The sequence below is a fragment of the Castor canadensis genome, chromosome 13 (assembly GCF_047511655.1).
Source record: "Castor canadensis chromosome 13, mCasCan1.hap1v2, whole genome shotgun sequence".
In the NCBI taxonomy this organism is placed as follows: Eukaryota; Metazoa; Chordata; class Mammalia; order Rodentia; family Castoridae; genus Castor; species Castor canadensis.
Genome location: NC_133398.1, coordinates 39,195,161 through 39,223,085, shown reverse-complemented (window position 1 = coordinate 39,223,085; position 27,925 = coordinate 39,195,161). Strand labels below are relative to the sequence as shown.

The following is a 27,925-nucleotide window of genomic DNA, read 5'->3' as shown; positions in this document are numbered from 1 at the left end:
TGTACTGATTTATGCAGATTATCTTATTCAGCCACCTTTCAGACATAGAGAGGAAAATCAAACCTATGATTAATGAGGTTTTTGTTTTGTTATTGTTGTTTAATTGGGGATTAAACCAAAGATTTTAGAATGGTAGGCAAGTGCTATAATAATTGAGTCATGACTTAAGGCACTTCTTTGGGCTCATTTGTTTGTTGTATTTTTGTATCTGAGATAGGATCTCACTGCATTTGCCCTGCCCAAGCTAGCCTCAGTCTTGCAATCCTCCTGCCCCACTAGCTGGGATTACAGATGTGTAACACCACACCCAGCAATGAGATTTCTAAGCAAGAAAAGAAACACTGGTGTCAAGAAAAGAGTAGTCACCATCAGCACCCTTCATCTATGTATGAGAACATAAAACATTTAAAAACCAGCCCTGAGAGAAACAAAACACTTACCAGGTCCCTCAGCTGCACCGTTCTGAGCAGCTTCCCAAACTATGAGTTTTGTTCCACACCCATTTGTAGATGTAGAATCTGAAAAGTCCGCAGGATTAAATGTCCTGGAGTTTTAAACAAAGAAAAGAACAAAGGCAAATGAAGCAAGCCAAAAAGCTACAAAATTAACGAACACAATCTTCTGAACTAAATTAGCCCAGTCCCTTCAAACAGCCACTGTAAAAGGCTTCTCTCTGCTTCTAGCCATCAGAATGCAGATCTTCTAAAATGCAGAGGTTGCCTAGGGATCTCCCATACTTTCTTTCATTTCATCTGATCCTAGAAGTTCTTTATTTCCTCCCCAATTTCTTCAAGAATCTAGTGATCATTCAAAAGGGTATTGTTCAACTTCTGTGTTTATGTAGTTTCTCTTGCTTTCCATACACTCTTGTATTATGGCCTTATTTTCCCTAAATGTGGTACTATACATCCTAAAGCAGTTATGGAATCTTTCAAGCCAAAATAAGGGCACTAGTAGAAAGTCCCACTGAAAATGGAAGTATCAACAGTCAATAAGTCAGAATCCAAGCTTGGCTTTGAGCCTTTTCACCACAATTATACCCTCCGTTATATATGGAAACAGTACACGGAATAATAAAATGTTTTGTTCAGCACCTCTGCATATTTTCATTAACAGTGAAAATCCATAATGCGTCATGATTCAGAGGGTCAACACGGGCCAAGAATAAATAAATACTAAGTTCATACAAAAGAATATAGAGTAAACAGAAAAATCCACAAACCATCTATAGGCTGAGCTTAAGATATTTGAGTGCTTGTCTCAGTTTTCTCCCTGTATTTTCAGTCTTATTTTCTCCCCAGGAAGCTCAGGCAGATGGAAGAAGGCATCATTGCCTCTAGAAGAGACTCACTCCAAGAGTGCTGCCCAAAAGCTATGAAGAGACAAAGGGTTCTTGCCAGAGTCAACTCCCTTCCTTCCTTCCTTCTGTGACTATTTTCAAAATATGGGTTCTATACATCTTTTTAAAAACAATGTTTTCTAAAAATCTAGAGGAAACTAAAGTTTCACAGAAAAAAAGAAAAACCCAGAAACAATAATAACTACTATGCGCCAGGCATGGTATGGCAGCAAACACCTGCAATCCCAGCTACTCGGGACAAAGAGACCAGGAAAATCAAGACTAAGGCCAGCCCAGGAAAAAGTGAGTAACCCCCCAACACACACCTCATTTCAGCCAACAAGCTGGGTGTATTGGAGAAATCCAAGTTACAAGGGCCCTAAGAAAAACTACAGAAGCAATCTGAAAAAAAATAACTAAAGCAAAATGTGTTGGGGCTATAGCTCAAGTGGCAGAGTGCCTGCCTGGAAGCACCAGGCCCTAACTTCAAACCTAACAATCAAATCAATCAATCAATCAATCAATCAATAGCACAACATAACATAACTGCTAATTACAGCATATATTTTGTATGTGCCTCTTTCATTATTGTTGGATTTACCAGCTCTTGTGCAGGGGCTTTCAACTAGAAGTAATTAGGTACACACACAAATCCCCCACATCCCAGGAAACATTTGGCAATGTCTAGAGGCATTGTGATTGCACAGCTTCAGGAGGGGTGCTACTGGCATGTACTAGAAAGAGGAAAGAGATGATGCTAAAAAATCTACAATGAATAGGACAACCTACCACCCTGGTAAAGCATTATCCAACCCAAATTTTCAGCAGGGCCAAGGCTAGAATCTCTGCTCTAATGCCTACTGAAACATCAGTGTTGCTTGTACTATTTTACTCTTTGGTATATAAAACATCTGATTAATCAGGATAAATAAATTGGAGACAGAACAGAGGTAGAAAACCTGGAGTAACAACTAGGAAAGGAAATAACTACAAAAACAGGATGGCAGTGACTTACCCCATGCTCTGGGTTGAGAACCTTCCTGCCCCTCTCCCTCTGCCACGCCCAAATCCTTTAAAATAAACAAATAAACAATTGTAGTATTACTACTACTTATATCCTAAACAGTCATACTTCTATTAACATCTTCATCCTATTCTCACTACCCAAACAGAATCATCTTTGTTTCTAACACAACTACCAGGTGTACCTTTTCAAAGGCTAGCAAACAATCTAATTGTTAGTGTAATGTTTGTGGTATGTGGCAGCTTAACAATGGCAGGCTATATTATAAAATAGCTTGTGTCTTTTAAAATCAACTAGTGAAAACACCATAATAAGTCACCACTATAAAATGAAATAAATTTTCTTCAGCACCTCTCCATCCTAAACTAAGAGTCAAAGACCTAAATGTAAATATAAAAGCTAAAACTATAAAACTACTGTTGGAACACACAGAGCAAAAGCTTCACAATACTGAATTTGGCATTATGTGTTTGACAGTGATTTCTTGGATATGACACCAAAGGCACAAACAACAAATGAAACAAAGACAAACTGGATGTTAAGAAAATTAAAACTTTTGAATATAATCAAGTGACACTATTAGCAGAGTAAAAACAATAATCCATGGAGTGTAAACCACATATGTGCTAAGAGTAACATGTAGAATATAGACATACAAAGCTTCTAAAACTCAACAAAGTTGGGCACCAGTGGATCAAGTTCTAAGTCCTGAGTTCAAACCCCAGTACCACCAAAAAAAGACCTTAAAGTTTATGTTACCTTTTTCGCTACACTCTAACCTTACAAAGAAACCCCACAGAGAATTCTAAACAGCCCTATTAAGGCACTGTACCTTAAAGAAAACACATATTAAAATATCACCAACAACACAGAACATGTTTCTGTAGAGTAATAAACACCATGTTATGTGCCCTCTAGTTTTACTCTCTCACTGTCACACAGCATAAGGACAGGAACCATTAAATAAGATTCTAACAAGAGGATCCTCAAATAAGATTCCAAGAGTAAAGTCAAAATAAATAACTGAGCAGCCAGAGGGTCAGTAAAAAGAAAACCAATATAGATCAAAATCTCAAAGATGTAGCCCCAAAACATACATGTCTCACTAAAATTAAACAGCACCTCATTCACCCCACAATTAACTTATGTGAGTACGTACTGTTCTTGCTAATAAATTGACTTAAATCTCTCATCTGACTTGTCCTTAAATTCTTTTCTGCGGTGAAGTCAAAAAAGACTATGTCAACCTCAAGAATCCCCTTGTGACTCCCTTTATCACAGGGACAAAAAGAAAAGAAACTAAAAATGGTGGTTCATCAAAAAATTTTACATAGAATTACCATGATCCATCAATTTGACTTCTGGATATGTGTCCATATACAAAATTAAAAACAAGGTCTCAAAACCGTATGATCCCACATTTTTAACAGCATCATTTATAAAAGTCAAAAGGTAAAAAAGGGCTGAGGGGATGGCCCAAGTCTTAGAGCACCTGCCTAGCAAGTACAAGGCACCAAATTAAAATACCAAAGTTATCAAAAGAAAAAACAAAAAGTACAAAAATCTCATGTGTTCACTGACAGATGACTAGATAAGCAAAATGTGGTATGTCCATACAAAAAATATTAGTAAGTCTTCAAAAAGGCAATTCTGGCCAGGTGTGGTGGTGCACACTTGTAATCTCAGCTACTCAGGACACAGGAAGGAGGACAATGGTTCAAAGTCAGCCTGGCCAAGAAAGTAAGCAAGACACTACCTCAAAAATGAGCCAGAGCCTGGTGTCAGTGGCTTACACATGTAATTTTAGGTACTCAGGGGGCAGAGATCAGGAGGATCACGGTTCAAGGCCAGGCTGGCCAGTTTGTGAGACCCTGTCTCGAAAATACCCACACATAAAAGGGCTGGCAGAGTGGCTCAACTGGTACAGTGCCTGCCTAGCAAACGTTACACCTTGAGTTCCAACTCAAGTACTACAATCAATCAATCAATCAATCAATAACATCAGAAAGTAAGGACCAACAATTTTTTCAGAATACACTGTCATGCTTACTCAAGAGTTCAGTAAAGCAACAGCCTACCAAACATTTTCTCCTAGCTCATTCTAGCTTACCTCTACCACGGGCTCGCTTGCTGCGGTCTGAAGGCTTGTCCCCTTGGTTGCAGTCAATTCCATTCTCCTCACCTCTAACTAATGGGGGAAAAACGTAGAGAAATTTACTTTCTGTTTTCAAATCTTTGCACATAACCTTACCAGACACCTACAAAAACATGTACAGAACAGGAAAAAAATGAAAACTTAAAAACAGTTTAAAATTTAAACAGTGAGTTCAGAAACCAGAATAAAATGCAGCACAACAAGCTGAGTGGCAACATTATCTTATATAATTCACAGTGTACATTCTTAAAAGAAATTAAATATTATTTAACTATTCTTTCATATGGATATATGGATTTGCCTCTCCTAAAGCAAGAAAACTTGCTTCACAAAAGCACTGACAGCTCAGTCGTAGAGCATTTGACTGTAAAACACCACTTTCATTGTGTAACTATGTAATATATCACAGAATTTGTTCATTAGTTAAGTTCAAAGCCTGGAAAGAAACAATAGCAAAACAGCAATATCAAAGTAATACTGGTGAAACTGGGGTCTGAACTCAATACTTCACACTTTCTAGGCAAGTGCTGTATCACTTGAACCACAACTCCAATCACAAATAAGTTTTTCCATGATGCTATCCAGAAGATGCCAACATCCATCTCTTCTTTTTCTTACTATATTGGCATTAGTGACTCTATATATACAGAAATTCAAGAGATATTGACATCACTTGCTCCCTCATCTACTTTTGTGCCTCCTTCCTTGTAATGTATGTAAATATACTAGGTCATCCCCATAATCCTCTTTTCTCTTTCAGCCTTTTTTTTTCCTCAGAGCATAGTTTCTACATAACACTATTAAAGTAGTATATGAGAGCTGAAAAGTGTAGCTGAGTGTTAGAGCACCACCTTAGCATGCAAGAGATCCTGGGTTTAATCCCCCACACCACCAAAAAATATATATATTATAAAATACATATTTTATAAAGTATCAGGTTGGCAGAGTGGCTCAAGTAGAAAAGTGTCTGCCCAGCAAGTATGAGGCCCTAAGTTCAAATCCCAGTACCCACACCCCTCACACACACACACACACACACACAATTCATAAAGTTTAGGTACAATGTTTTGGGGGGAGGGCATAAAGAAAGGGTGAAGGAGGGCGAGTGTGATGGAAGTACTATGTATTCATTTAGGAAAATGGAATAATGATACCTGTTGAAACTATTCTAAGAAGGTAGTGAGGGGGGATAAAGAAGAAAGCTGGAAGGGGTGATCTAACTAAGAAATCATAATATACCCCCGGTAAAACTATAATATACTAAGAAATCAATAAAAGAGAAAAAAAGAAAATAAAGTATCTTACATCTCATTCTTACTGTTATATTCCACTCTACCTTCACTAAAAAATACTTGGTGCAATGGCACACACCTATAATCCCACCACCTGGGAGGTGGAGAAAGAATTGCCAGTTTGCCAGCCAGGGCCTCAGAGAAAGACCCTGTAACTCATAAAAAAATAAGAGTGGGGATGTAACTCACTGGTAAAGCATTGGCTCTGGGTTTGATCTCCAGCACTGAAAAGAATCAACAGACTAGTTTGTGAAGCCCTGAGTTCAAACCCCTAGTACCACACAAATACACGCACACAGAAAAGAGTATCATTATATGCAATGGTTCACATCTGTAATCCCAGCTACTCTGAAGGAAGAAATCAAGAGGATCATGATTTGAGACAACCACAAGCAAAACTTAGACCCCATCTCAACAAATAAGCCAAGCACAGTAGCAAGAGCTAATGATCCCAGCTATGCAGGAGGCTGTAGGAGGATCACAGCACCGGACAAAAACATGAAACCCTAGCTGAAAAATAATTAAAAGCTAAAGAAAGACTGGAGGAGGGGAGGAGGAGGGACATGGCTCAAGTGGTAGAAAGCCTGCTAGCAAGCAGAAGGCCCTGGGTTCAACCCCCAGTACAATCAAAAAGAGGGTATTTACTGCAGCTAGAATGGTGGCACATGTCAGTAATCCCAGCACTTGGGAGGCATTGTGAATTCAAGGCCAGGAAAGGCTACATAGAGAATCTGAAGCCAGCCTGGACTACATATTGAGACCATGTCTCAAAAAACAAACAAAAAGAAAACAAAACTGAGTATTCAGTACATACTCAATTATCAGTGGAATAAATGAGCTACCAAAAATCTCCAGTTTGAGTAAACAGTGCCTAAGCCTAGGTCCACTGGAAAGTATTCAGAAAGTCCTGCCAGCAACCTTCCTCTTAAACAAACTCTTGCTTATACTATGAATATCCCTAAATGGGTAAGGAAAAAAAGCTTGATTGTGAATCAACACCCCTCCTAACACATCATTAATTATAAAAAGTGCACCTGATTTACAATTGAAGGTAGTTTTAAGGCACACATACAAGCAACAGCCCAGGTAAGCACTGATAGCTTCTAATAAACGCTCAGTTGCAGCTCATTACTAGTATTAACTATCACATGAACAATTCTGCAATGAGAAAGTGATTTATGGCAATTCCTTCAAATATTCTTTCACTTTTTTCAGAATGTCTGAAAATTCACAAAAGTTGAGAAACCCAACACTGATAGTTCATACCTGTAACTGTAGCTACTTAGGAGGCTGAGATCAGAAGGACAGTAGTTCAAGGCCAGCCTGGGCAAAACAGTTTCCAAGACCCCATCTCCAAAAAGCAACCAGAGCAAAATGGACTGAAGGTGTGGCTCAAGCAGTACACAGCCTGCTTTTGCAAGGACAAAGCCCTTAGTTCAAGCCTCAGGCAGCAACAGCAGAAAAAAAAAAAAAAAAAAGTTGAGGAAAAAAAATAGGTACTTACACTCTCTGCCACGGTTGCCACCTCTTCCTTTCCGGTTGTTTCCACGTCCACGACTTGCTTCTCTCTCATTTCTCTTCTCTCTATTCTCTTTGTTTTCTGAACTCTCCTTTCCAAAATTCTTTTTCTTTCCTCCTACAGTCTCCCATGAAGTCTGTCAAAAACAAGAGTTCTTATTCAGAGTGGTCATTCAACATACGCACAATCACCAAGGACACACACATGACTCTTCCAAACCTAAGTACAACTTGCAGTTATTTTCAGTATCATTTTAATTTAATTATACTTTCCTGATAAGAAAAATAAACATTTACTAAATTTCATATATTGTGCACAATATACAGTGCACAAATAATCACAAGTATTAGCTGACTTGACAATTTACTATATTTTTCCATCACAGAACTTTTTCCTATGCTGACTTAGGAATAAAGTTAATGTTACTCCCTCAAACTCCTACTCTATGCCACTCTACCTACCTCAGTAGTAAGCCTTAATCCTACTTAAACACAGATTAATTCAAAGAATACCTCAAGAAGTAGGCCCATCCTACTCAAACATAGATTAATACGAAGAGTACAAAATTACTTAGAATGATGCCCTAAAAATTTCAGGAGTACAACTTGGTCTACTCAGTAATCTGAAGTAATTACCTACAAGAATTTAATGGTAGGTGAATAAAATTTGGTTAATTTTTTTTTAACATAAGCATTCAAAGAACTGTTCTAATAAGTGATTTATAAAACTTTCCTTCTTGGCTGGCAGAGTGGCTGAAGCGGTAAGAGCACCTGCCTAGAAAGCTTGAGGATCTGAGTTCAAACCCCAGTACTGCCCAAAAAAAATCTTTACTCTCCCACTCCTTCAGTGATGTCAACAGCTACCAACACACTTACTAGAAAGAAGTAAGTATAATAATGTAAAGAACTGATACCTTCAGACTATTCTGTAATGAAAACACAGCATTATGATGAAACAGAAAGTTCAAGTTGGGTGTCAATAGCTAACACCCAGCTACTTGGAAGGCTGAGCTCAGGAGGACTGAGGTTCGAGGCTAGCCAACGCAAATAGTTCCAAAGACCCCCATCTCCAATATAACCAGAGCAAAATGGAGTGACAGTGTGGTTCTAACGAAAGAGTGCCTGCTTTGCATGTGCAAAGAAGTCCTGGGTTCAAATCCCATAAATTAAACAAATAGTACAGTACAATTTCCATGTAGAATCTAAATTAGGGCTGACAACAGCCTAGTGTGGATTCAATTCCATACTTCCTAAAATCAAAGGGATGAATGCTAATGTGCCAATACAATCACCAAACTTATAACTAGAGTAAAATTTTTAAAAAGGATTGGGGATGTAACTCAGTGACAGAGTGACTGCCAGAAATGTATGAGGTCCTGGGTTCGATTACCAGTACCAGGAAAAATTATAAAACGTATTTGTTTACATCTGTGTGTGGTGGTAGTGGTGGTGGTGGTGGTGGTGGTGTGTGTGTGTGTTTATGTGTGTTAAGCTGCCATGACTATTCACACATAAGTATATGGACATACAAGCAAATCCTGGTTTTCAGTTAGTTTAGAAGTACAAGTAATAGTTAGAAGTGATAACTGAAGTGAAGAAACATGAGCAACGTGGAGCCAAAAGAAGTTTTTTAGGTGGTAAAAACAAACTATATAAGGCTATAAACACCAGGTTAGTGCTCTTTCTGGAACTTAAATATATAATGTTTGTTTACCATGTTAAAGTCACTGAGTCAATACTCAGCACCCTCATATACACAAGTGGAAAAAAATACAGATAAGCAGCCACAATCCCCTTTATCATAATCTCCATCCAAGGGGAAACTTGAAAACACAAACTGGAGATAAATCTTAGCACTGCAAATCATTTAAGAATACTTACGGTGTCTGAATTCCCTTCCAGCAATATATTAATAGCTTTGTTGACATCTCCATTACAATCATGTAGAGCCACTATTGATTCATCCTGATTTTTCCCAGTCACTTCCATAAGCTATTCAAAGTATTGGAAAATGGTTAGGGGGAAAACAAAACATGGCAGTTTATATTAATTTTGATATTATTTTTTATAAATACAGAAATTATACATACCTTCTACATAAAGATGACCTTTTCCAGACTCTAGAAGGTTTACAATCTGAGAATGTGTTAACTCGGATTTTGTTGGCCACCTCATGTCCTTTCACTAATACTGGTAAACTATGAACTATAAAGACACTACCTCCAGGCTGACCAGGTATCAGATTATTAATCAGAACCACATACATATACACATACCAACTTTCTCAGAATACCCAGTATCTGGCATCTGTCTGCTCAAACTTAGTTCAATGGCGTAAGATTCCCAACATTTTGAACTGCCAAACATGAAGTGGGACTACATAAACCACAGGGCTGCCATCCACAAAAACTCCAGTCCAAATGTTTTCCTCAGAGCCAACCTTCTATGTGCTGGTATCACTGCTTAGAACACGCCACACACAAACTTAACTACAGCATCTAAAAAGTAGATTCTGTTGCTGTTCACAAACTATCCTAGGCATATTTTCTCAATACAGAGCAGTATGTCTGAAGTAAACAAAAGAAATCTCAGTCTGTTTTTGTGTTTTGTTTTGTTTTGGGAGACAGGATCTTGCTATGAAGTCTAGGCTAGCCTCAAACTCACAATCCTGCTTCTGCCTCCCAAGTACCGACTTAACAGACATGTGCCACCATACCTGGCATCAGTCCATTCTCTTTAATAAGGAAAACTAACTATTTAGCATTCCCCTGCTGCCCCTGGAAAAAAAATCAGACTAGGCACAAGTCTCTCAAGTAACAGTAAACAAACCTATGATTTAAGTATCTATTCTGTTTTAATTTTATTAATTATTTTTTAACTAATATCTGAAAGACTGGCTCCCAACATTTTAAGAGATTCTTGCCTATTTTCACAATGCTAATTAATAGTAAAGCATGCCTAGAACTCAGGTCTCCTGACCTAATAATCATCACTGTATCATTTGGCCTCCATTTATTTTCTTCTGTTCATTTTATTTAGCAGCAAAAGTTCTATCTATCTATGGCTTCCCAGTGCTTCAATGTTTGGCTATCTACTAGTAATGCCATATTTTTATCAATTATCTGTACCAACAATCTGCCATATGCAATTGTCAAGATGCACAGTCAGAATCAAAACTTCACCACTGATTGGATGTGTAATAGAACTAAAGTTAGAATTTCACTCTCTGAACACCTGGACAAATAAATGTTCTATTTTGTAAACCTGCTATGATATTGAGATAACAGGCAATAAAATATGTAGAAGTACTCCTCAAGCTATACTTCGATCTCATTCCAAAGAGTAAGGAAAGATCTCTATGACCTTTGCAGGAAAGAAAGGGAGGGAGGGAGGTCAGGGTCTCTGTTGCTCAGGCTGTTCTTATTAAACTCCTAGGTTCAAGTGATCCTCCTGCCTTACCCTCTTTAAGTAGCTAGAACTATACACAGTCTCCAGTCCACTGCAATCAAATGAGTTCTACAATTGGTTTTTTTTTTTTTTTTTTTTTTTTTTTTTTGGTGTTACTAGGGTTTGAACTCAGGGCCTCACATTTGCTAGGCTGTTGCTCTACCACTTGCATCACTCCACCAGTCCCAAGTTCTACAATTTGTAGTAACTTATTTCCATGCCTTTCATAAAAATTACTACGAGCCTGTTGTCAGTGACCCTAAGTAAAAAAAAACAAAGCAACTTTACATAGTAAAGCAGTACACTGTGGGACATACACTAGTAACTCAAAAAGATTCTACTGTCAAGAGAATGAACATTTCATTTGGCTCCCAATGTATTTCATCACTAGTCTGAATGCCAATACACAGGTAAGATATCTAAGAAGGTATTTTAAAACCACAATCTCTAGTGAAAATCTTTTAAAAACAATAAGAATAGATTACAAAAATCATTAATATCCTTTGCCGGAAACATACCTGTTTAACTTTAGCTTCAAAATCTGAATCATTCTTATCAAAGATTACTTGAGCTAGACGCATCTGTTCAGCTGTTGCCTGGAAAGCACATACAATTGGTTAAGATTTGAGGAACAAAAATGTAAGTTAAATGATAAAATATGATTCAAATGATAAAGTTCTTAAGCAGCAAACACTATAAGGTTTATATTACTAGAAATACAGTAATAGAAATATTAACTAAAAACATCTAAAGGATTCTGAATTTAGGGCTATCAACTATATACAACCTGCTTCTGTAAGAAAAATAAGCATCAAATAAAATAGCAAAAAGCACCCATTCCTTCAGCAAAATGACTTAAAGTTCCAATCCTTCATTGGTTATGTGGCTTATTTGGATTTTCTTTCCCTCAAGGAGGTGGGGAAACCAGCAAAAAAGAAAGCAGAAGAACAAGAAACAATGGAAACTGCCAAAGAAAAACATCCAACAACACTCTACAGCTAACTCTAAAATGGTATCCTTATCAACTCTGATAAGTAAAGGCTACATTTATCTGAATGGAAAATGTTTTTAAAGTTATCCCTTTTTTAAAATCCACAATTTTAGAAGTTCTTAATTTAAAAAAAAAAAGAGAGAAATTTCATTCTTTTTTTTGTTGATGGGACTCAGTCTGAATTCAGGGCTTACTCATTACAAAGCAGCTACTCTACCTCTTGATCAACACCACCAGTCCCATCCTTTTTTCCAGTGGAAACTTTCAAACATAAAATTAGTCACCTCTATAGAAAATACTCTTACACTTACTTTCTTCATTTAAAATCTTTGTTTTCATAAATCCAATCACAGAATTTTTAAGGTCTCCTTTTATATTAATGGCAATGAAGAAGTAATACTATTTTGTGAAGCACTCAATGGTAATGTACCCACATTTGGGGTTTTTGTTGTTGTTTTTGGATGTAAGCGGGTTTGTCTTTTTTGAGACAGGGTCTCCCTATTAGCCCAGGCTGGCCCCCAACTCTTAATCCTCCTACTTAAGCCTCCTGAGTGCAAAAATTACAGACATGTGGCCACCACATCCAGCTCCCTTTTGTTATGTTAGGTTTTTTTTTTTTGGTTTGGTTTTTGCAGTGCTGGGATTTGAAGTCAGGGCATAAACCTTGAACCACTTCATCAGCCCTTTCTTGTGATGGGTTTTTTTCAAGATAAGTTCTCTAGGTCTATTTGCCTGGGCTGGCTTCGAACCACAATCCTCCTGATCTGCCTCCTGAGTAGCTAGGATTACAGGCATGGAGCCACCAGTTGCCTGGCTTGTTATCTTAATTTTGACACATGTACCATGAATGTTGCAAGAAGAATTTAGGCAGGAGATACATAGGAACTCTCTGTTCTATCTAATAAATCTTAAATTGCTTCAGAATAGTTTGTTTTTTAAGTTACCTCTCCTCACTAAAAGTCTGCATTAACTCCTAATACAAATACTTAAGAAGTTAAACAGTCAGCCAAATGTGGCATATGCCTATCATCCTAGCACTGGGAAGGCAGAGGCAGGTCAGTGAGTTCAAGGTCAGCCCAGAGGACAGAAAGGAGAAAAAGAAATGTCTACTAAATGCAGTAAGTAATTCCAGACTGGGGGCAGAAAACATGCTAACATGGATAGCACTGGAATAAATTACATTATTGGCATAATTGAAAAAGTGGAAATATGAACTGTAAAGAACATTGCAGCAATTTTGAATTTACTAAACTTGACATTTGAACTATGTTTATAAAGAAACAACCATGTTCTTAGGAAATATGTTAAGTATTAAAAGGTAAAAGGTTAAAATCTCTAGACCCACCAAAAAAAGGTAAAATCTAGCCTGTGGCTGTATATGCCTGTAATCCTAGCACTCAGGAAGCTGAGACAGAAGTATCCTGAGTTCAAACCTCGTCTGAGAAACACAGCAAGATTCTGTCTCAAAAAATAGTAATAATAATAATAATTAAAAGTAGAATATATTTAACATTCAAATGGTTTGGAATAATATATAATGTGTGTGTATACACAGGCGCAGGTAAATATTGAAAGGGAATATGACTGATGCTACACAACTTTAAAAATTTTATAAAGGAGACACATTATATTCTCTATACTGTTATATTATTGCCAAAACCAAACACCCATGGACAACAACACAAGATCATGGCAAGAGAGCTCTTATAAAAACCTCAAAAGTATAAATGTGTGAAAAGATAACTACAAAAAAAAATACAAGATCCACATGGTTTCAATTTGCACCAAGCGAACAAAACAAACACCAGTCTATCTGACTTGTCAAAGATCAGGAAAATCCCAAGGAGCCAAGAAATAGTCCTTGCAAAGAAGGGCCAATTTTAGGTTAACTGCTGGAACTCTACAGTTACAACCACCTCAATAGCAAGCTAGTGGTAATGACTGCGCAAAGATTTAAAGAATGAATGACAGCCTACTACCCTAATCCCTTCAAACTAACCAGCCAGAGTTCCCATGATGAGAACAGAATCAAAATTGAGCAAAATATACAGGAAAGATAAAAAACAGAAAAGAGCCAGGAAATCACAAAAAGCAAGCCAACATAAAGGCATGAAGGGAGCTGGGGGTGTGGCTCAAGTGCTACAGCACCTGCCTAGTAAGCACAAGGCTCTAAGTTCAAACCCCATTGCTGGGTTAAAAAAAAAAAAAAAAAAAACAAGAAATGAGGGAACTCTCTGAAGCCAACTTGAACAACTTGAAGGAAAAAAGAAAAAACCTTGAACAACATTGTCTAGTATAGGCCTATAAATACTCATCTCACATAAAAATGGGCAGAAAGAAAAAAGATCAAATCCCATACAAAGTTAACATACAGCAAAAGGAGCAAAGGCTAGGATAATGCCCCATTCCCAATGAAAGCACAAGAGAAACATGGTGAAGAACAAGATACACTGCCACCTTCTGTTTCAAATTGAGCTAAAAAACACTAAGCATCAAGAAAATGAAGACACTAATCAAGGAATCAAAAGACATCTGCTAGAAAAATAATGTAAATATTTTCCCAGGATGATCTCAAACCGCTGGCCTTAAGCAATCCTCCCACCTCAACTTCTTCAGTAGCTTCGACTACAGAAGCACAATACTGTACCCAGCTACTGGAGTAACCGTTAGGTAAAAAATGAAATTAACAAGAGGTAAAATAAAAAAGAAAGATCAGCCAGGCACTCGTGGCTCATGACTGTAATCTTAGCTACTCAGGAGGCCTGAGGTTCAAACCAGCCCCAGCAAATAATTAGCAAGACCTATATCAAAAACACCCACCACAAAAAAAGGCTGGCGGAGTGGCTCCCAGTGTATGCCCCAACTTCATACCCTACCATGGCCAAAAAAGAAAAATGAAAAAGGAATGTAAGAAAAATAAACAAGGAATCAAATATGGATGACAGGAAAATACAAGCTAACCTTGAGCTATAGGATAATACAATTCTCTGAAAAAGAGAAGTACAAAAACCAGTTACAAATTAACTAAAATTCAGGCAAGGCATGATGCCACATACCTATAATCCCAGCTACTTTGGAAGGGAAATTCTGGAGGATTATGGCATCATCATATGTACTAACTATAATTATAGTTTACAGGCCCTATTTAGATATCATGGACTGGTGCTTGAGCAAGGCTAATCTCACATATAATTCTAGCTACTCAGGAGGCAAAGAGTAGCAAGATCCCAACTCAACCAATAGCTGGACCTGGTGGGACATGCCTGATTTCCAGCTACCTGGGAAGCATAAATAAAATACCAGTTCATGGCTGGGCACTAGAGGCTCACGCCTCAAGGCAAGCAGGCAAATAGTTCAAGAAACTCCATCTCCAAAAAATAACCAAACCAAAACAGGCTGGCTCAAGCAGAAGAGTGCCTGCTTTACAAACATGAGACCATGAGTTCAAATCCTAGTCACACCCCCCCCCCAAAAAAAAGAGCAATCCAAGCCAGTCCCAGCATAACCTTGAGAACCTGTCCTAAAATAGTCAAAAAGAGCTGGGGGCATGGCTCAATGCCTGCATAGCAGCATTCAAACCACATTACCACCAAATAAAAATTTAGAAAGATTGAAATTCGAGATTCCAAGATGGCGACTAGAGGGAGGAAGCAGAAACCATGCTTCCTAAAGTAAAATCTTGGAGAGATGCTGGAGATACACCTTACAGGAAAAACCACCAAGAAGAGGCAAAACTCTGACTCTTGCACACCCCCAGCCCACGCACAGCATCCCCACTCCACGTTAAATGGAGAAACCAGGAAGGCTCCTGGGTTGCCAGATGCCAGCTCCTACCAGCTGGAGAGACGCAGACCACCAGGTGAGCTAAGCAGCATGTGGTACTCCCACAGACAACCCTGGGCCACATCAGCAATGGCCCCCTGGACAAACCGACCCCCACCCAGGGAAAAAAGAGGAAAAAAAAAACTGAATAATAAACAACAACAAAAAAAAGATATGTAGCAAAGACATGTAGCAAAAAAAGACATGTAGCAAAGAGGGCGGGGGCCCTGAACACCGAAGGGGGAGGAGGGGCAATCCCTCATGGAACTGTAAATAAACAAGCCTGCCAGAGAAGGCATGTGTGTAGCAGCACCTCCATCAGTGTGCTTGGAGAGGGGAAAACTTGTAACAGTGGTCATCTTGCCCAGGAGAACTGTAAATAAACAAAGCCTGGGGGGCTAGGTGAGTGTTAAGCTCACTCCTGAGATCTGCAATCAACAAAGCCTCCAGCAACAGCTGGCTGACCGCAGCAGGCAGGTGAGCCGCAGCCTCAGATAGACATTCACAGAAATGTCGTCTCCTGACTCTTTTTTTTTTTTTTCTTTTTTCCTTTTCTCTTCCTTTGATGAGATGACTAAACTACAAACTCATGCTGAAAGACTTACTGAAACTTTACAGCATTTGAACTTGGGATATTTTGTTGTGTTTTCTTTTTGTTTGGTTGGGTTTTTTTTGGGGGGGTGGTTCCCCTTTGATGAGACAATGACAAAACTACTTCTGAGACACCATCTGCAGAATTGGAGGGTGAGGACTAACACCAAAATTATTAAGACTGAAACCTTATTGCATTTGAACTTGAAGATTTTTTTTTTAATCCTCTCCCTGTCTCTCTAAAGCCTGTTTAGCTTACTGTTGATTAGTACACTATCTCTTCCCGTTTATTTCTTTGACACTGTTTTTTTTGTTGTTGTTGTTTGTTTTGTTTACTTGTTTTTCCCTTTTTCTTTACCTTCTTTGCTTTCCATCTCCTCTCACCCTTCCATTCTAGATATCACCATTGTTATTATTACAAGCTAGAAAATACTTAATTGCACACAGTACAGGGACAGTAACAATAGCAAGGGCAATGATGGGAAGACAGAAAAAAGAAGAAAACCAGTTTCCCCCCAGCAATAAATTAGTACAGGAACCAGAGGGAAATGAAGAAAACAGATACTCAGATCCAGATGCCAACAAAATGAAGATAAACTATGCCAAAGACCCAATGAAGCCCACAAGAACAACCTGAAAAAAGAAATACTACAGGTAATCAATGAGAATTTTTAGAGATGATACTGGATAGGGTCAACCAAAATGTACAGGAGACACTCAAGAAATTCCAAGACAACAAAAATAATTTCAAAAAGCACAAGAAGAAATAAAAGAAACCATAGAAGCACTGTATAAACACCAAAGTGAAACAGAGAACACAATGAATAAATGGATAAATGAACTCAGGACAAAAATAGACAACATTAAAGAGGAAACCACCCAAAATATGGAAAACCTCAGAAAAAAGAATGAAACAGAACTGCAAAACAAAACGGAAGGCCAATCCAGCAGAATAGAACAAACAGAAGACAGAATCTCAGAACTTGAAGATGAAATGGTAATTAAAGGAAAAACTGAAGAACTATTAGTTAAACAACTCAAGACCTGTGAAAAGAAAATGCAAAAACTCACTGACTCCATCAAAAGACCAAACCTGAGAATCATGGGCATTGAAGAAGGAGAAGAGGTGCAAGCAAAGGGAATGCGTAATATATTCAACAAAATAATAACAGAAAATTTCCCAAATATAGAGAAATCTATGCCCATACAGGTGCACAAGTACAGAGACTTGAGAAAGAATACTGAAGGCTGTAAGAGAAAAAAACCAAATAACATACAAAGGTAAACCTATCAAAATCACAGCAGACTTCTCAACAGAAACATTAAAAGCAAGAACAGCTTGGGATGAGGTCTTCCGGGCACTGAATGAAAATAACTTCAACCCTAGGATACTCTACCCAGCAAAACTATCATTCAAAATAGATGGAGCAATAACAGTCTTCCATGATAAGCGAAAACTAAAACAGTATGTGACCACAAAACCACCACTACAAAAGATTGTTCAAGGGATTCTGCACACAGAAAGTGAAACCCAACATAACCATGTCAGGGCACGCAGCACCAAACTACAGGAAAAGAAAAAGCAAGAAAGTAGAGAGTAATATCAATTTAGGTAAACATAATTAAACCTTCAAAAAACTAAGACAACTAAATGACAGGAATCACCACATACCTATCAGTACTAACACTTAATTAATTCCCCCATCAAAAGGCACTGTTTGATGAACTGGATAAAAAGGAAGATCCAACAATTTGTTGCTTACAGGAGACCCATCTCACCAATAGAAATAAGCATAGGCTTAGGATGAAAGGCTGGAAGAAGATTTACCAAGCCAATGGACCCTGAAAACAGGCAGGAATAGAATACTTATCTCTGACAAAATAGACTTCAAACCTACATTAACCAAACGAGATAAAAAAGGACATTCCATACTAATAGAAGGGGAAACAGACCAAAAGGAAATAATAATTATCAACCTATATGCACCCAATGTCAACGCACCCAATTTCACCAAACATACCCTGAAGGACCTAAAAGCATGTATTACCTCCAACACAGTGGTGGTGGGAGACTTTAACACCCCATTATCATCAAGATAGGTCATCCAAACAAAAAATCAATAAAGAAATCCTAGATTTAAAATACACCATAGATCAAATGGACCTAGTTGATGTCTACAGAACATTTCATCCAAGTTCTACACAATATACCTTCTTCTCAGCAGCCCATGGAACCTTCTCCAAAATAGATCATATCCTAGGGCACAAAGCAAGCTTCAGCAAATATAAGAAAATAGAAATTATACCATGCATTCCATCTGATCACAATGCAATAAAACTAGAACTCAACAACAAAAGTAAAGACAAAAAACATGCAAACAGCTGGAAACTGAATAACTCATTGCTTAATGAACAATGGGTCCTTGATGAAATAAAAGAGGAAATCAGAAAGCTCCTGGAAGTCAATGAAAATGAAAACACAACCTACCAGAACATATGGGACACAGCAAAGGCAGACCTGAGAGGAAAGTTTATAGCCATGAGTGCATATATTAAAAAAGACTGAAAGATCTCAAATCAATGACCTAATGATACATCTCAAACTCCTAGAAAAACAAGAACAAGCAAATCCCAAAAAAATAGGAGAGAAATAATAAAAATAAGAGCTGAAATCAATGAAATAGAAATCAAAAAACCATACAAAGAATTAATGAAACAAAAAGCTGGTTCTTTGAAAAAAATAAACAAGATCGATAGACCCTCCAGCAAACCTCACTAAAATGAGGAGAGAAAAAAACCCAATTAGTAAAATCAGGAATGCAAAAGGGGAGATAACAACAAACACCACAGAAGTCCAGGAAATCATCAGAGACTACATTGAGAACCTGTATTCCAATAAATTCGAGAATCTTAAAGAAATGGTCAGATTTCTAGATACTTATGATCATCCAAAACTGAACCAAGAGGACTTTAATCACCTGAATAGATTTATAACACAAAATGAAATTGAAACAGCAATCAAGAGTCTCCCCAAAAAGAAAAGTCCAGGACCTTATGGATTCTCTGCTGAATTCTATCAGAACTTTAAGGAAGAACTGATACCAACCCTCCTTAAACTGTTCCACAAAATAGAAAGGGAAGGAAACTACCTAACACATTACCCTAAACCAGGCAAAGACACCTCCAAAAAAGGAGAACTATAGGCCAATCTCCTTAATGAACACTGATGCAAAAATCCTCAATAAAATAATGGCAAACCGAATTCAACAACACATCAAAAAGATCATTCACCACACCAAGTAGGCCTCATCTCAGGAATGCAAGGGTGGTTCAACATACAAAAATCAATAAACATAATAAACCACATTAATAGAAACAAAGACAAAAACCACTTGATCATCTCAATAGATGCAGAAAAAAGTCTTTGATAAGATCCAACACCATTTCATGATAAAAGCTCTAAGAAAACTAGGAATAGAAGGAAAGTATCTCAACATTATAAAAGCTATATATCACAAACCTACAGCCAGCATCATACTTAACGGTGAAAAACTGAAACCATTCCCTCTAAAATCAGGAATGAGACAAGGATGCCCACTATATCTCCACTCCTATTCAACATAGTACTGGAATTCCTAGCCAGAGCAATTAGGCAAGAAGAAGGAATAAAAGGAATATACCTAGCAGCAGGCCATAATTTTTTAAACGGGCTATGACAAACTACAACAGGTAAATATAACATCTTCAAAAGTCAATAAACATATTTCCTCTTCTACAAAAAGAAAAAACTGGCTTTATCCTCAAGTATAAAAATCTCAAATTGTTATTACCAAAGAATTCTGGAAATAGCATTCCTATGTCCCTTCCCTGAAGAGTCAACAAGAACACTGATATCTGTTTGGTGGAGTTGCTCAAGTGGAAGAGCACCTGCCAAAAAAGAGTGAGACCCTGAGTTCAAACCCCAGTGCCACAAAAAAAATATGAAAGAATGAAAGAAAAGACTTACTACTCTGAATAGGAAATATGTGATTATTTGGTATGCTCCTTCACAGAACTTGATTTTCAAGTAAATATATTAAAAAAAAAAAAAAGACTGGCATGAGACTACCAAAATGACTAGACAAACTGACATTATGTGCTAGTGATAACCACAAAATAAATATATACCTGCAGTAGAACTAGAACTAGCCAAGTTCTATAATCCCAGCTCTTGAGAGGCTGAAGCAAGAGGAGTTCTAAGGAAACCTAGGTTATATAGCAAGACCCTGCCTTTAAAAAAAAAAAAACCTATGGTCAAATGAGAGAAAGTATAATACACAACATGTAAATCAGGCATGGTGGTGCACATCTGTAATCTCAGCACTTGGGAAAATCACAAATTGAAAGCTAACCTGGGCTACATAGTGACTTACAGGCCAACCTGGGTTACATAAAATGTCATAAAAAAAGAAAAACATTAAAAAATAAAAACAAATTTAATTTTAGATACATGCACACACACACACACACACACACACACACACACAGAGAACAAGTAATGAACATTTTAACATAGCTCATTATTTTAAAAAGAGGCCTGGCAAGGTGGTAAGCACCTATAATCCCAGCTGATGAGGAGACAGAGTTCGGGAGAAAAAAAAAAAACATTAGTGAGAGCCCATCTCACAAAACAGGTTGGTCATAGTGGCACACAATTGTGGTCCCAGCTGCGAGGGAGGCATAGGTAGGATTTCGGTCTGAAGCCAGCCCCAAGCAAAAAATGTGAGACCACATTCCAAAAAACAACTAAAGCAAAGCAAAAAAAGAAAAATTACTTGGGGGTAAGGGTGGAGAGGGAAGGGGTAACTCAGTGGTATGGTGCCTGCCTACAAAATGCAAGGTCTTAAGTTCAAACCCCAGTACTACCAAATTAAAATGAAATTAAGTAGAAAAGAGAGAATCTCTACAACTTCCAGAAGAAGCTAATCCAAGTTATGTGGGTCCCATAGGTTGTACCTAAAGCAACAGACCACCAGCCTGTTCTTTTTGTTTTTGTGGTATTGGGTTCTTGAACTCAGGGCATACACCTTGAGCCACTCTACCAGCCCTTTTTGTGATGGGTTTTTTCGAGATAGGGCCTTGCCTCTGAGTAGCTAGGATTACAGGTGTTGAACCACTGGTGCCCAGCCAGCAGCCTGTTCTTTAGTCTGGCCTTGGACTCCACATTATCACTACTGAATTGAGAGCGACATCCATCAGTAAAATATGCTTTAAAGGTCATTAATTGGGCTGGTGATGTAGCTCAGTGGTTAAGTGTTTGTCTAGCATGCATGAAGCCCTGGGTTCAATCCCTAGTACCACTCAAAAAAACAAAAACAAAAACTTCCCTTTAACCCCAATAAAGCTGGGACAGAAAAAATACTTGTCAATCCCCTCTCCAGGATGACCTGCCATCATCCCCTATAATACTGTATCCCTCCTTCCATTAATAAACCTATTACTTTAAAAAAAAAAAAAAGAAAGAAAGAAAAGTCATTAACTAAAATGGCCTGCGTTGAGGTTGTCTAAGATAAAGGCAAGCCTGGTATGGTAGTACACACGCCTATAATCCCAGCACTTGGTAGGATGAGACAGGAGGACTATCATCTCCAGGCTAGCTTGGGCTACATAGTAAGACATAGTAAGATCCTGTCTCAAAAAAACAAACAACAATGACCATTAAAAAAAAATGTGTATATATATATATATATATATATATCCTTTACTACTTGGGAGGCAGAAAACAGAGGAAGACTGTATCTCATAAAGAAAATAAAAGCAAAAGGGTTTGGTATATAAAAGCCAAGATTTATGTAGGTCTATGCCATGAATAAGGAGCTGCTTACACTAATTCTGTATTACTCACAACGGCACAGGGTAAAAGAGAACAATTGGGGTGAGAGTGGGGCAAACGATAGCATTAGCACTGGTATTCTTAGAATGTTCCATACATAAAGTGGGATACAGCAAGGAATAATTTTGGAATATTCTAATTCTACCATCTCTTGGTTCTGAGGAAACCAGGATTCAGTGTGAAAATGATACAGATTTAACATAAAAGAAATTAAAATCTATCAGCATTAACTCATGAGGTATTTTACCTTAAAATTATTTTCACAGTCCTGTGTCTTGAAAAGCCCTATAATAATGACCTAATTAGTATTAATAAACAGGCTCAGTTACTAGATTAAAGACATTAAATACCATTTCCCACTAAAATAAATTGTGTTCCTTAGCACAATGGCTGATTTCAGGTACAAAACAAGAAATGAAATATGAACCATTTTGTTATACCAGTTTCTAAAAACACTACCAATGATTACTAGGACCAAACTCAGTTAGTCAACTTGAAGAGATATGCATTAGCCAAAGATACATTAATCTTCCAAAAGATTAACAACTGAAAATAAATGAAGCTTAGCATTAACTGTGTTTTTAAAAAATACTGTTTATGGGCTGACAGAGTGGCTCAAATAGACAGTATAATGAAATCCATCAAACACTATTTGGAATAAAAGGGGGAGGAGGAAGACAGAGAATGAAAATATAATGAAGGTGGTGAACTTGTTCAAGGAACACTGTATACAACACATGCGAGGAAGCATCTCAATGAACTCCCCTAGTTTAATTAATGTACGATAATTCAAAATTTTTTTTTAAAAATCAGCTGGGTGCCAGTGGTTCACATCTGTAATCCTAGCTACTCAGGAAGCAGAGATCAGGAGGATGGAGGCTTGAAGCCAGCCCAGGCACATAGTTCAAGAGACCCTACCTTGGGGGGGGGAAAAAAATCATAAAAAAAAAAAAAGGGCTGGTGGAATGTATCAAGGTATAGGCCCTGAGTTCAAACCCCAGTACTGAAAAATAAATAAATAAATAAGACATGACCATTACTTGGATTTTTTGGAACAGAAAAAAAAAAAATACACAAACTTAACAAAACCCAAATAGTCTTTATTTACTTAATAACATTGTGTCAATGTTAACATCATAAAGTTGACAAGTGATTGTTACAGGTTAGAAAACAATGGCCTGGGGTCTGATTTTGTATGATGTGTCAGCTAAGAAAGTTTTTAACTTTTTATTTTTGGCAGTTCTGGGCCTTGAACTCACAGCATCATGATTGCCGAGACACTTGAGCCACTCCACTAGCCCTGTTTTGTGTTGGCTAGTTTTGAGATAGGGTCTCACAAACTATTTGCTTGGGCTGGACTCAAATTGTGAACATTTTGATCCCTAGTAGATAGGACTACATTTGTGAGCCACAGTGTCCAGCCATTATCATGATTTTAATATGGATTTATCTAAGATTAATGAAATTGAGGATATTTTCATATACTTATCTACCGTACTTTTGCTTTTATTGGTGAGGTATCAATTCATGTATTTTGTCCTTTTTTTTCCTTCTTTTGTCCTTATATTTAATGAGTATTTATATCCTTATTATTATTCCAAGAGTTCATCACATATTCTGGAAACAAGTTTTTAGAGAGTTTTGTTTGTCGGCTTTTATTTTTTGCCGTGTTGGAGATCCAACTCAGGGTCTTGTGTATGCTAGGCAAGTACTCGCCTATTGAGATACATCCCCAAGACCTGGATATAAGTTCTTTATCAGATAAATTCTTTGGAAGTCTTTCTACCAGCCAGTGCCTACTTTCATTCTCAAAATGTCTTCTTTTATGAATATTTTTGTTGTTCTATTAAAAAATGCTTAGTTTGTGAGACCCTTTCTCAAAAAACCCTTCATAAAAAGGGCTGGCAGAGTGGTTCAACATGAAGGCCCTGAGTTCAAGCCCCGGTACCACCAAAAAAAAAAAAAAAAAGAAATGTTTAGGGCTAGTAGACTGGCTTGAGCAGTAAGAATGCCTGCCTAGCAAGTGTGAGGCCCTGAGTTTAAATCCCAGTATTGCCAAAATATAAAAAAAAAAAAAAAAAAAAAAAGTGAAAGAGAGGATAGGGAAGACAAAAAAAAAAAGTTTGTCAGGAAATATTTACAATTGGTGGCATAGCTCAAGTAACAGAGTGCTTGCCTAGCAAGTTAAAGGCCCTGGAGGGTTTAATCCTCAGGACCAACAATAAGAGAAGAAAGAAATCTTTAGCTGGCACTGGTGACACATACCTATAATCCTAGCAGTTGAGAGGTTCAGGCAGGAGGATCACAAATTCAGCCTGGGCTACCTAGCAAGACCGAGTGTCATTAAAAAACAAAAAACAATTTAACTACTCCAATGTCACAAAGATTTTTCTGATGTTTTAAGACTATGATCCACTTTAAGTTCCTTTTTTATTTTTTAACATGGCTTAACATATAGAACCAAGTTCTTTTATCCACATGGATATTTAATTATTTCTATATCATTTATTGAAAGGTTAATCTTTCACCTATTGCACTGCCTTTACTAGAAGTAAAAAAAAAATCAGTATCCACAGCTGGCACTGTAACTCAGTGGTATGGGACTTGTGTAGAATGAGCAAGGGCCTGAATTCAAACCCAAACACCACACACAAAAAAAACTGTGTTACATCCATTCTAGTGAAATATAACTCATGAGGAAAAATAAAGAGTAAACTATTGATAAATGCAGTGACATCAAAGAATCGCAAAATATTCATGGTAAGTAAAGGAGTCATTTATATAAAATTTTAAGAAATAAAAACTTCTAATAAATAAAAATAACTAATCTAGTTAAAAAAAAAAAAAAAAAAACCAATCTGGCCAGGTGGCTCATACCTGTAATTGTTGCTACTTGGGAGTCAGAGATCAGAAGCATCTAGGTTTGAAGCCAGCCTGGGCAAAAAGCACGACCCTATCTCAAAAAATACCCAAAACCAAAAAGGGCTGGTAGAGTGGCCCAAGGGGTAGAACTCTTGCATAGCAAGCATGAGGCCCAGAGTTCAAATCCTAGTACTGCCAAAAAATAATGTGAAAGAGAGGATAGGGAGGACAATAGGGAGAGATTACTAAGGGACAAAAGGAATCTTTGAGCATTATAGGTGTATGTTCACTACTTAATTGTAGTGATGGCATATGAAAAGTTATCAAATTGAGCTGTGTGCGATGGTGTACACATATAATCCCAATACTGAGCAGGCTGAGAAAAAGATATTTCTACTTTGAAATCAGGTGGAGACTGCCATAAGGAAGGAAAAAAAAAACCAAAAAACACAAAGAGCTGGTGGAATGTCTCATGTGGTAGAGCAATTGCCTAGCAAGTATGAGGCCCTGAGTTCAATTCCCAGTACTGCCAAAAGAAAAAAAATAAAAGCAAACCATACACTTGATGCAGCAACTTATTCTGTGTCAATTTTACTTAAATAAAGCTGTTTTTTAAAATGACAGACTGGGTTCCAGGGAATGTAACTCACTGGCAGAACATTTGTCTGGCACATGCAAGGCTCTGAATTCAATCCCTTGTACTGCCCCACCAAAAAGCCAAAAACATAGATTAGCACCACTTGGCAAATAAATCCCAATGAATTATTTATTTAACTAGACACCAAACATTAACAGCTACAATGACTACAAAAGGGCAACCAAACATTACATGCTTACTTATGAAAGATCCTAAGAGTATCAAATTTAAGTCCAATCAAAAATATGGGTTACTATAGACACGGTGAATTTGATTAAAGTACATTATATGCATGCATGTAACTATCACAATGAAACCTCTCTGTACAATTAATTTATTAATAATTTTTTAATGAATATGGATTATGCTGTCAACAATAAATGCATGGGGCTGTGGGTGTGGCTCAAGCAGTAAAGTGCTTACTTACCAAGAGCAAGGCTCTGAGTTCAAATCCCAATACCACCCAAAATAAATAAATAAATAAATGTAGAGAACACAGTAATAAAACCACATTGTGTGATATTATATGTATTTTTAAAATTTTTTGTCCACAATTCCTGGTTCATAACTATCTCTCATGGCAGGCCATAGAAAATAGAATCTCTCTTCCCCAAGGTGAGACATACAAACTCTAATCTTGCCCTGGCTTTCTCACTTGAAATTGGCCATAAAGAAATTCTTGTACCTACCCTTGACAGATAGTAGGTTATAAGAGCCTCCTCATTCCAGAGCGGTCTTGCCCCATATCCTGGAGAGAAGAAAGCTGCATAGTGGCTAAGTAGAATGCAGAACTAGCCAGGTGCCAGCGGTTCATGCCTATAATCCTAACTACTCCGTAAGCAAAGATCAGGAGGATCAGTTTCAAACCAGCCCAAGCAAAGAGTTTGCAAGACCCTATCTCAAAAAAATCTATCACGTAAAAGGCCTGGTGGGGTAGGTTCAAGGTATAGACTCTGAGTTCAAACACCAGTACTGGGGGGAAAAAAAAAACCAGGAAAAAAGGGCTGGTGGAGTAGCTCAAATGGTAGAATGATTGCATAACAAGCATGAGGACCTTGTCAAGCCCCAGTATCACCAAAAGAGAAAAAAGAAAGCTGAAGCAGACAGGCACTACCGAGTTTCCCTACCCAATCTGTCACATCGCAACAATCAGGCTTCAATCATGCCCATACAATGAAGCCTCCAAACAAAAAGGACAAGGTTCAGACAGCTGAACACATGGAGGTTACTGGAGGGTGATGTGCCAAGAGAGGGCATTGAAGTTCTGAGCCCTTCCCGCAAACTTGGTCCTAATTTATCTCTTCATCTATTACCTTCATAGATGGCATTAAAGTTATTATAAAAAATATTTTTATAATAAATCAGTAAATCTAAATGTTTCCATTTGCTTCTCCATTCTGTGAGCCGCTTGAGCAAATTAATCAGAAGAGGATATAGAAACTGAAGCACAGGTGCAACAACTGGGGATTACAACTGGTATCTAAGGGCATAGGTTGGAGTGGTGACTTGGGGGCTCAGCCCTCAAACTGTGGGACCTAACAGTACCTCCAAGCATACAGTGTAAGAACTGAACTGGATTACAGAATACCCAGCTGGAGTCTGCTGTACACTTAACTGCTTGCTGGCTGGTGCAGAGAAATCCCCATAACTTTTTCTTCCCTTTTGAGTTTGGGTATATAATGCAAGCTGGCCTTGAACTTACAATCATCCTGTCTCAGTCTCCCAAGTGGAAGGATTATAGGCACTCAGCACCACACACCCAGCACCTCACACCTTTGGGGTCATAAAAGTCTTCTCTGTGGATGGTTGTTATGCGAAAATAGACGGAAAATGACTAGTCCGTTTATCCAACACACTTCTCTGTGAATACACTATCAGCAATAGCCAGATTATGGGAAGGTGTACAGGTGCAGAAACTTTTAGAAAAAAGCAAAGGATGAGCTGGGCATGGTATTGTATACCTACAATTCCAGCTAGTCAGGAGGTAGAGAAACAAAGATCTCCAGTTCAAGGCCAGTCTGGACAAAGTTAGTAAGACCCTACCTCAAAACCAAACAAAAGTCTTAACTCAAATTGCTTGAGCTTTAAGAAAAGTGACTACATAGGTGCAAGGACTGGGACACTGGGAGACACAATCCACATTAGTGACATGTAAAGCCTTTTAGAGAATGAAGTGAAAAGAGGCACAAAGAAAGATGGAAATGAGACTTGGCACAAGAGATTGACAAGGTGAAAATAGTCACAAGCACATAAAATCAAAAGAACTTTAAAAAAGCAGAATGTCTGTACAAAGAAACAGGGACCCTAGTCCCTGTGTAGCACAGTGGTAGAAAAACTGCCTAGCACATGCAAGCTCCTAGGTTCAATCCCTAGCA

At 37.8% G+C, this 27,925-nt stretch overlaps 1 protein-coding gene across 7 annotated transcripts in view; it reads right to left on the bottom strand.

The window, feature by feature from the left end:
• Ubap2 (ubiquitin associated protein 2) overlaps positions 1 to 27,925 on the bottom strand; it is a 99,557-nt gene that overhangs the window by 40,664 nt on the left and 30,968 nt on the right. For all 7 annotated transcript variants that reach the window (XM_020163842.2, XM_020163846.2, XM_020163843.2 and 4 more), the window contains 6 exons: positions 11,294 to 11,371; positions 9,210 to 9,320; positions 7,315 to 7,465; positions 4,474 to 4,551; positions 2,355 to 2,409; positions 441 to 544 (listed from right to left, as the gene is read on the bottom strand). In XM_020163842.2, coding sequence (XP_020019431.2) covers positions 441 to 544; positions 2,355 to 2,409; positions 4,474 to 4,551; positions 7,315 to 7,465; positions 9,210 to 9,320; positions 11,294 to 11,371 — 577 coding nt within the window. The remainder of the gene's footprint in view (positions 1 to 440; positions 545 to 2,354; positions 2,410 to 4,473; positions 4,552 to 7,314; positions 7,466 to 9,209; positions 9,321 to 11,293; positions 11,372 to 27,925) is intronic.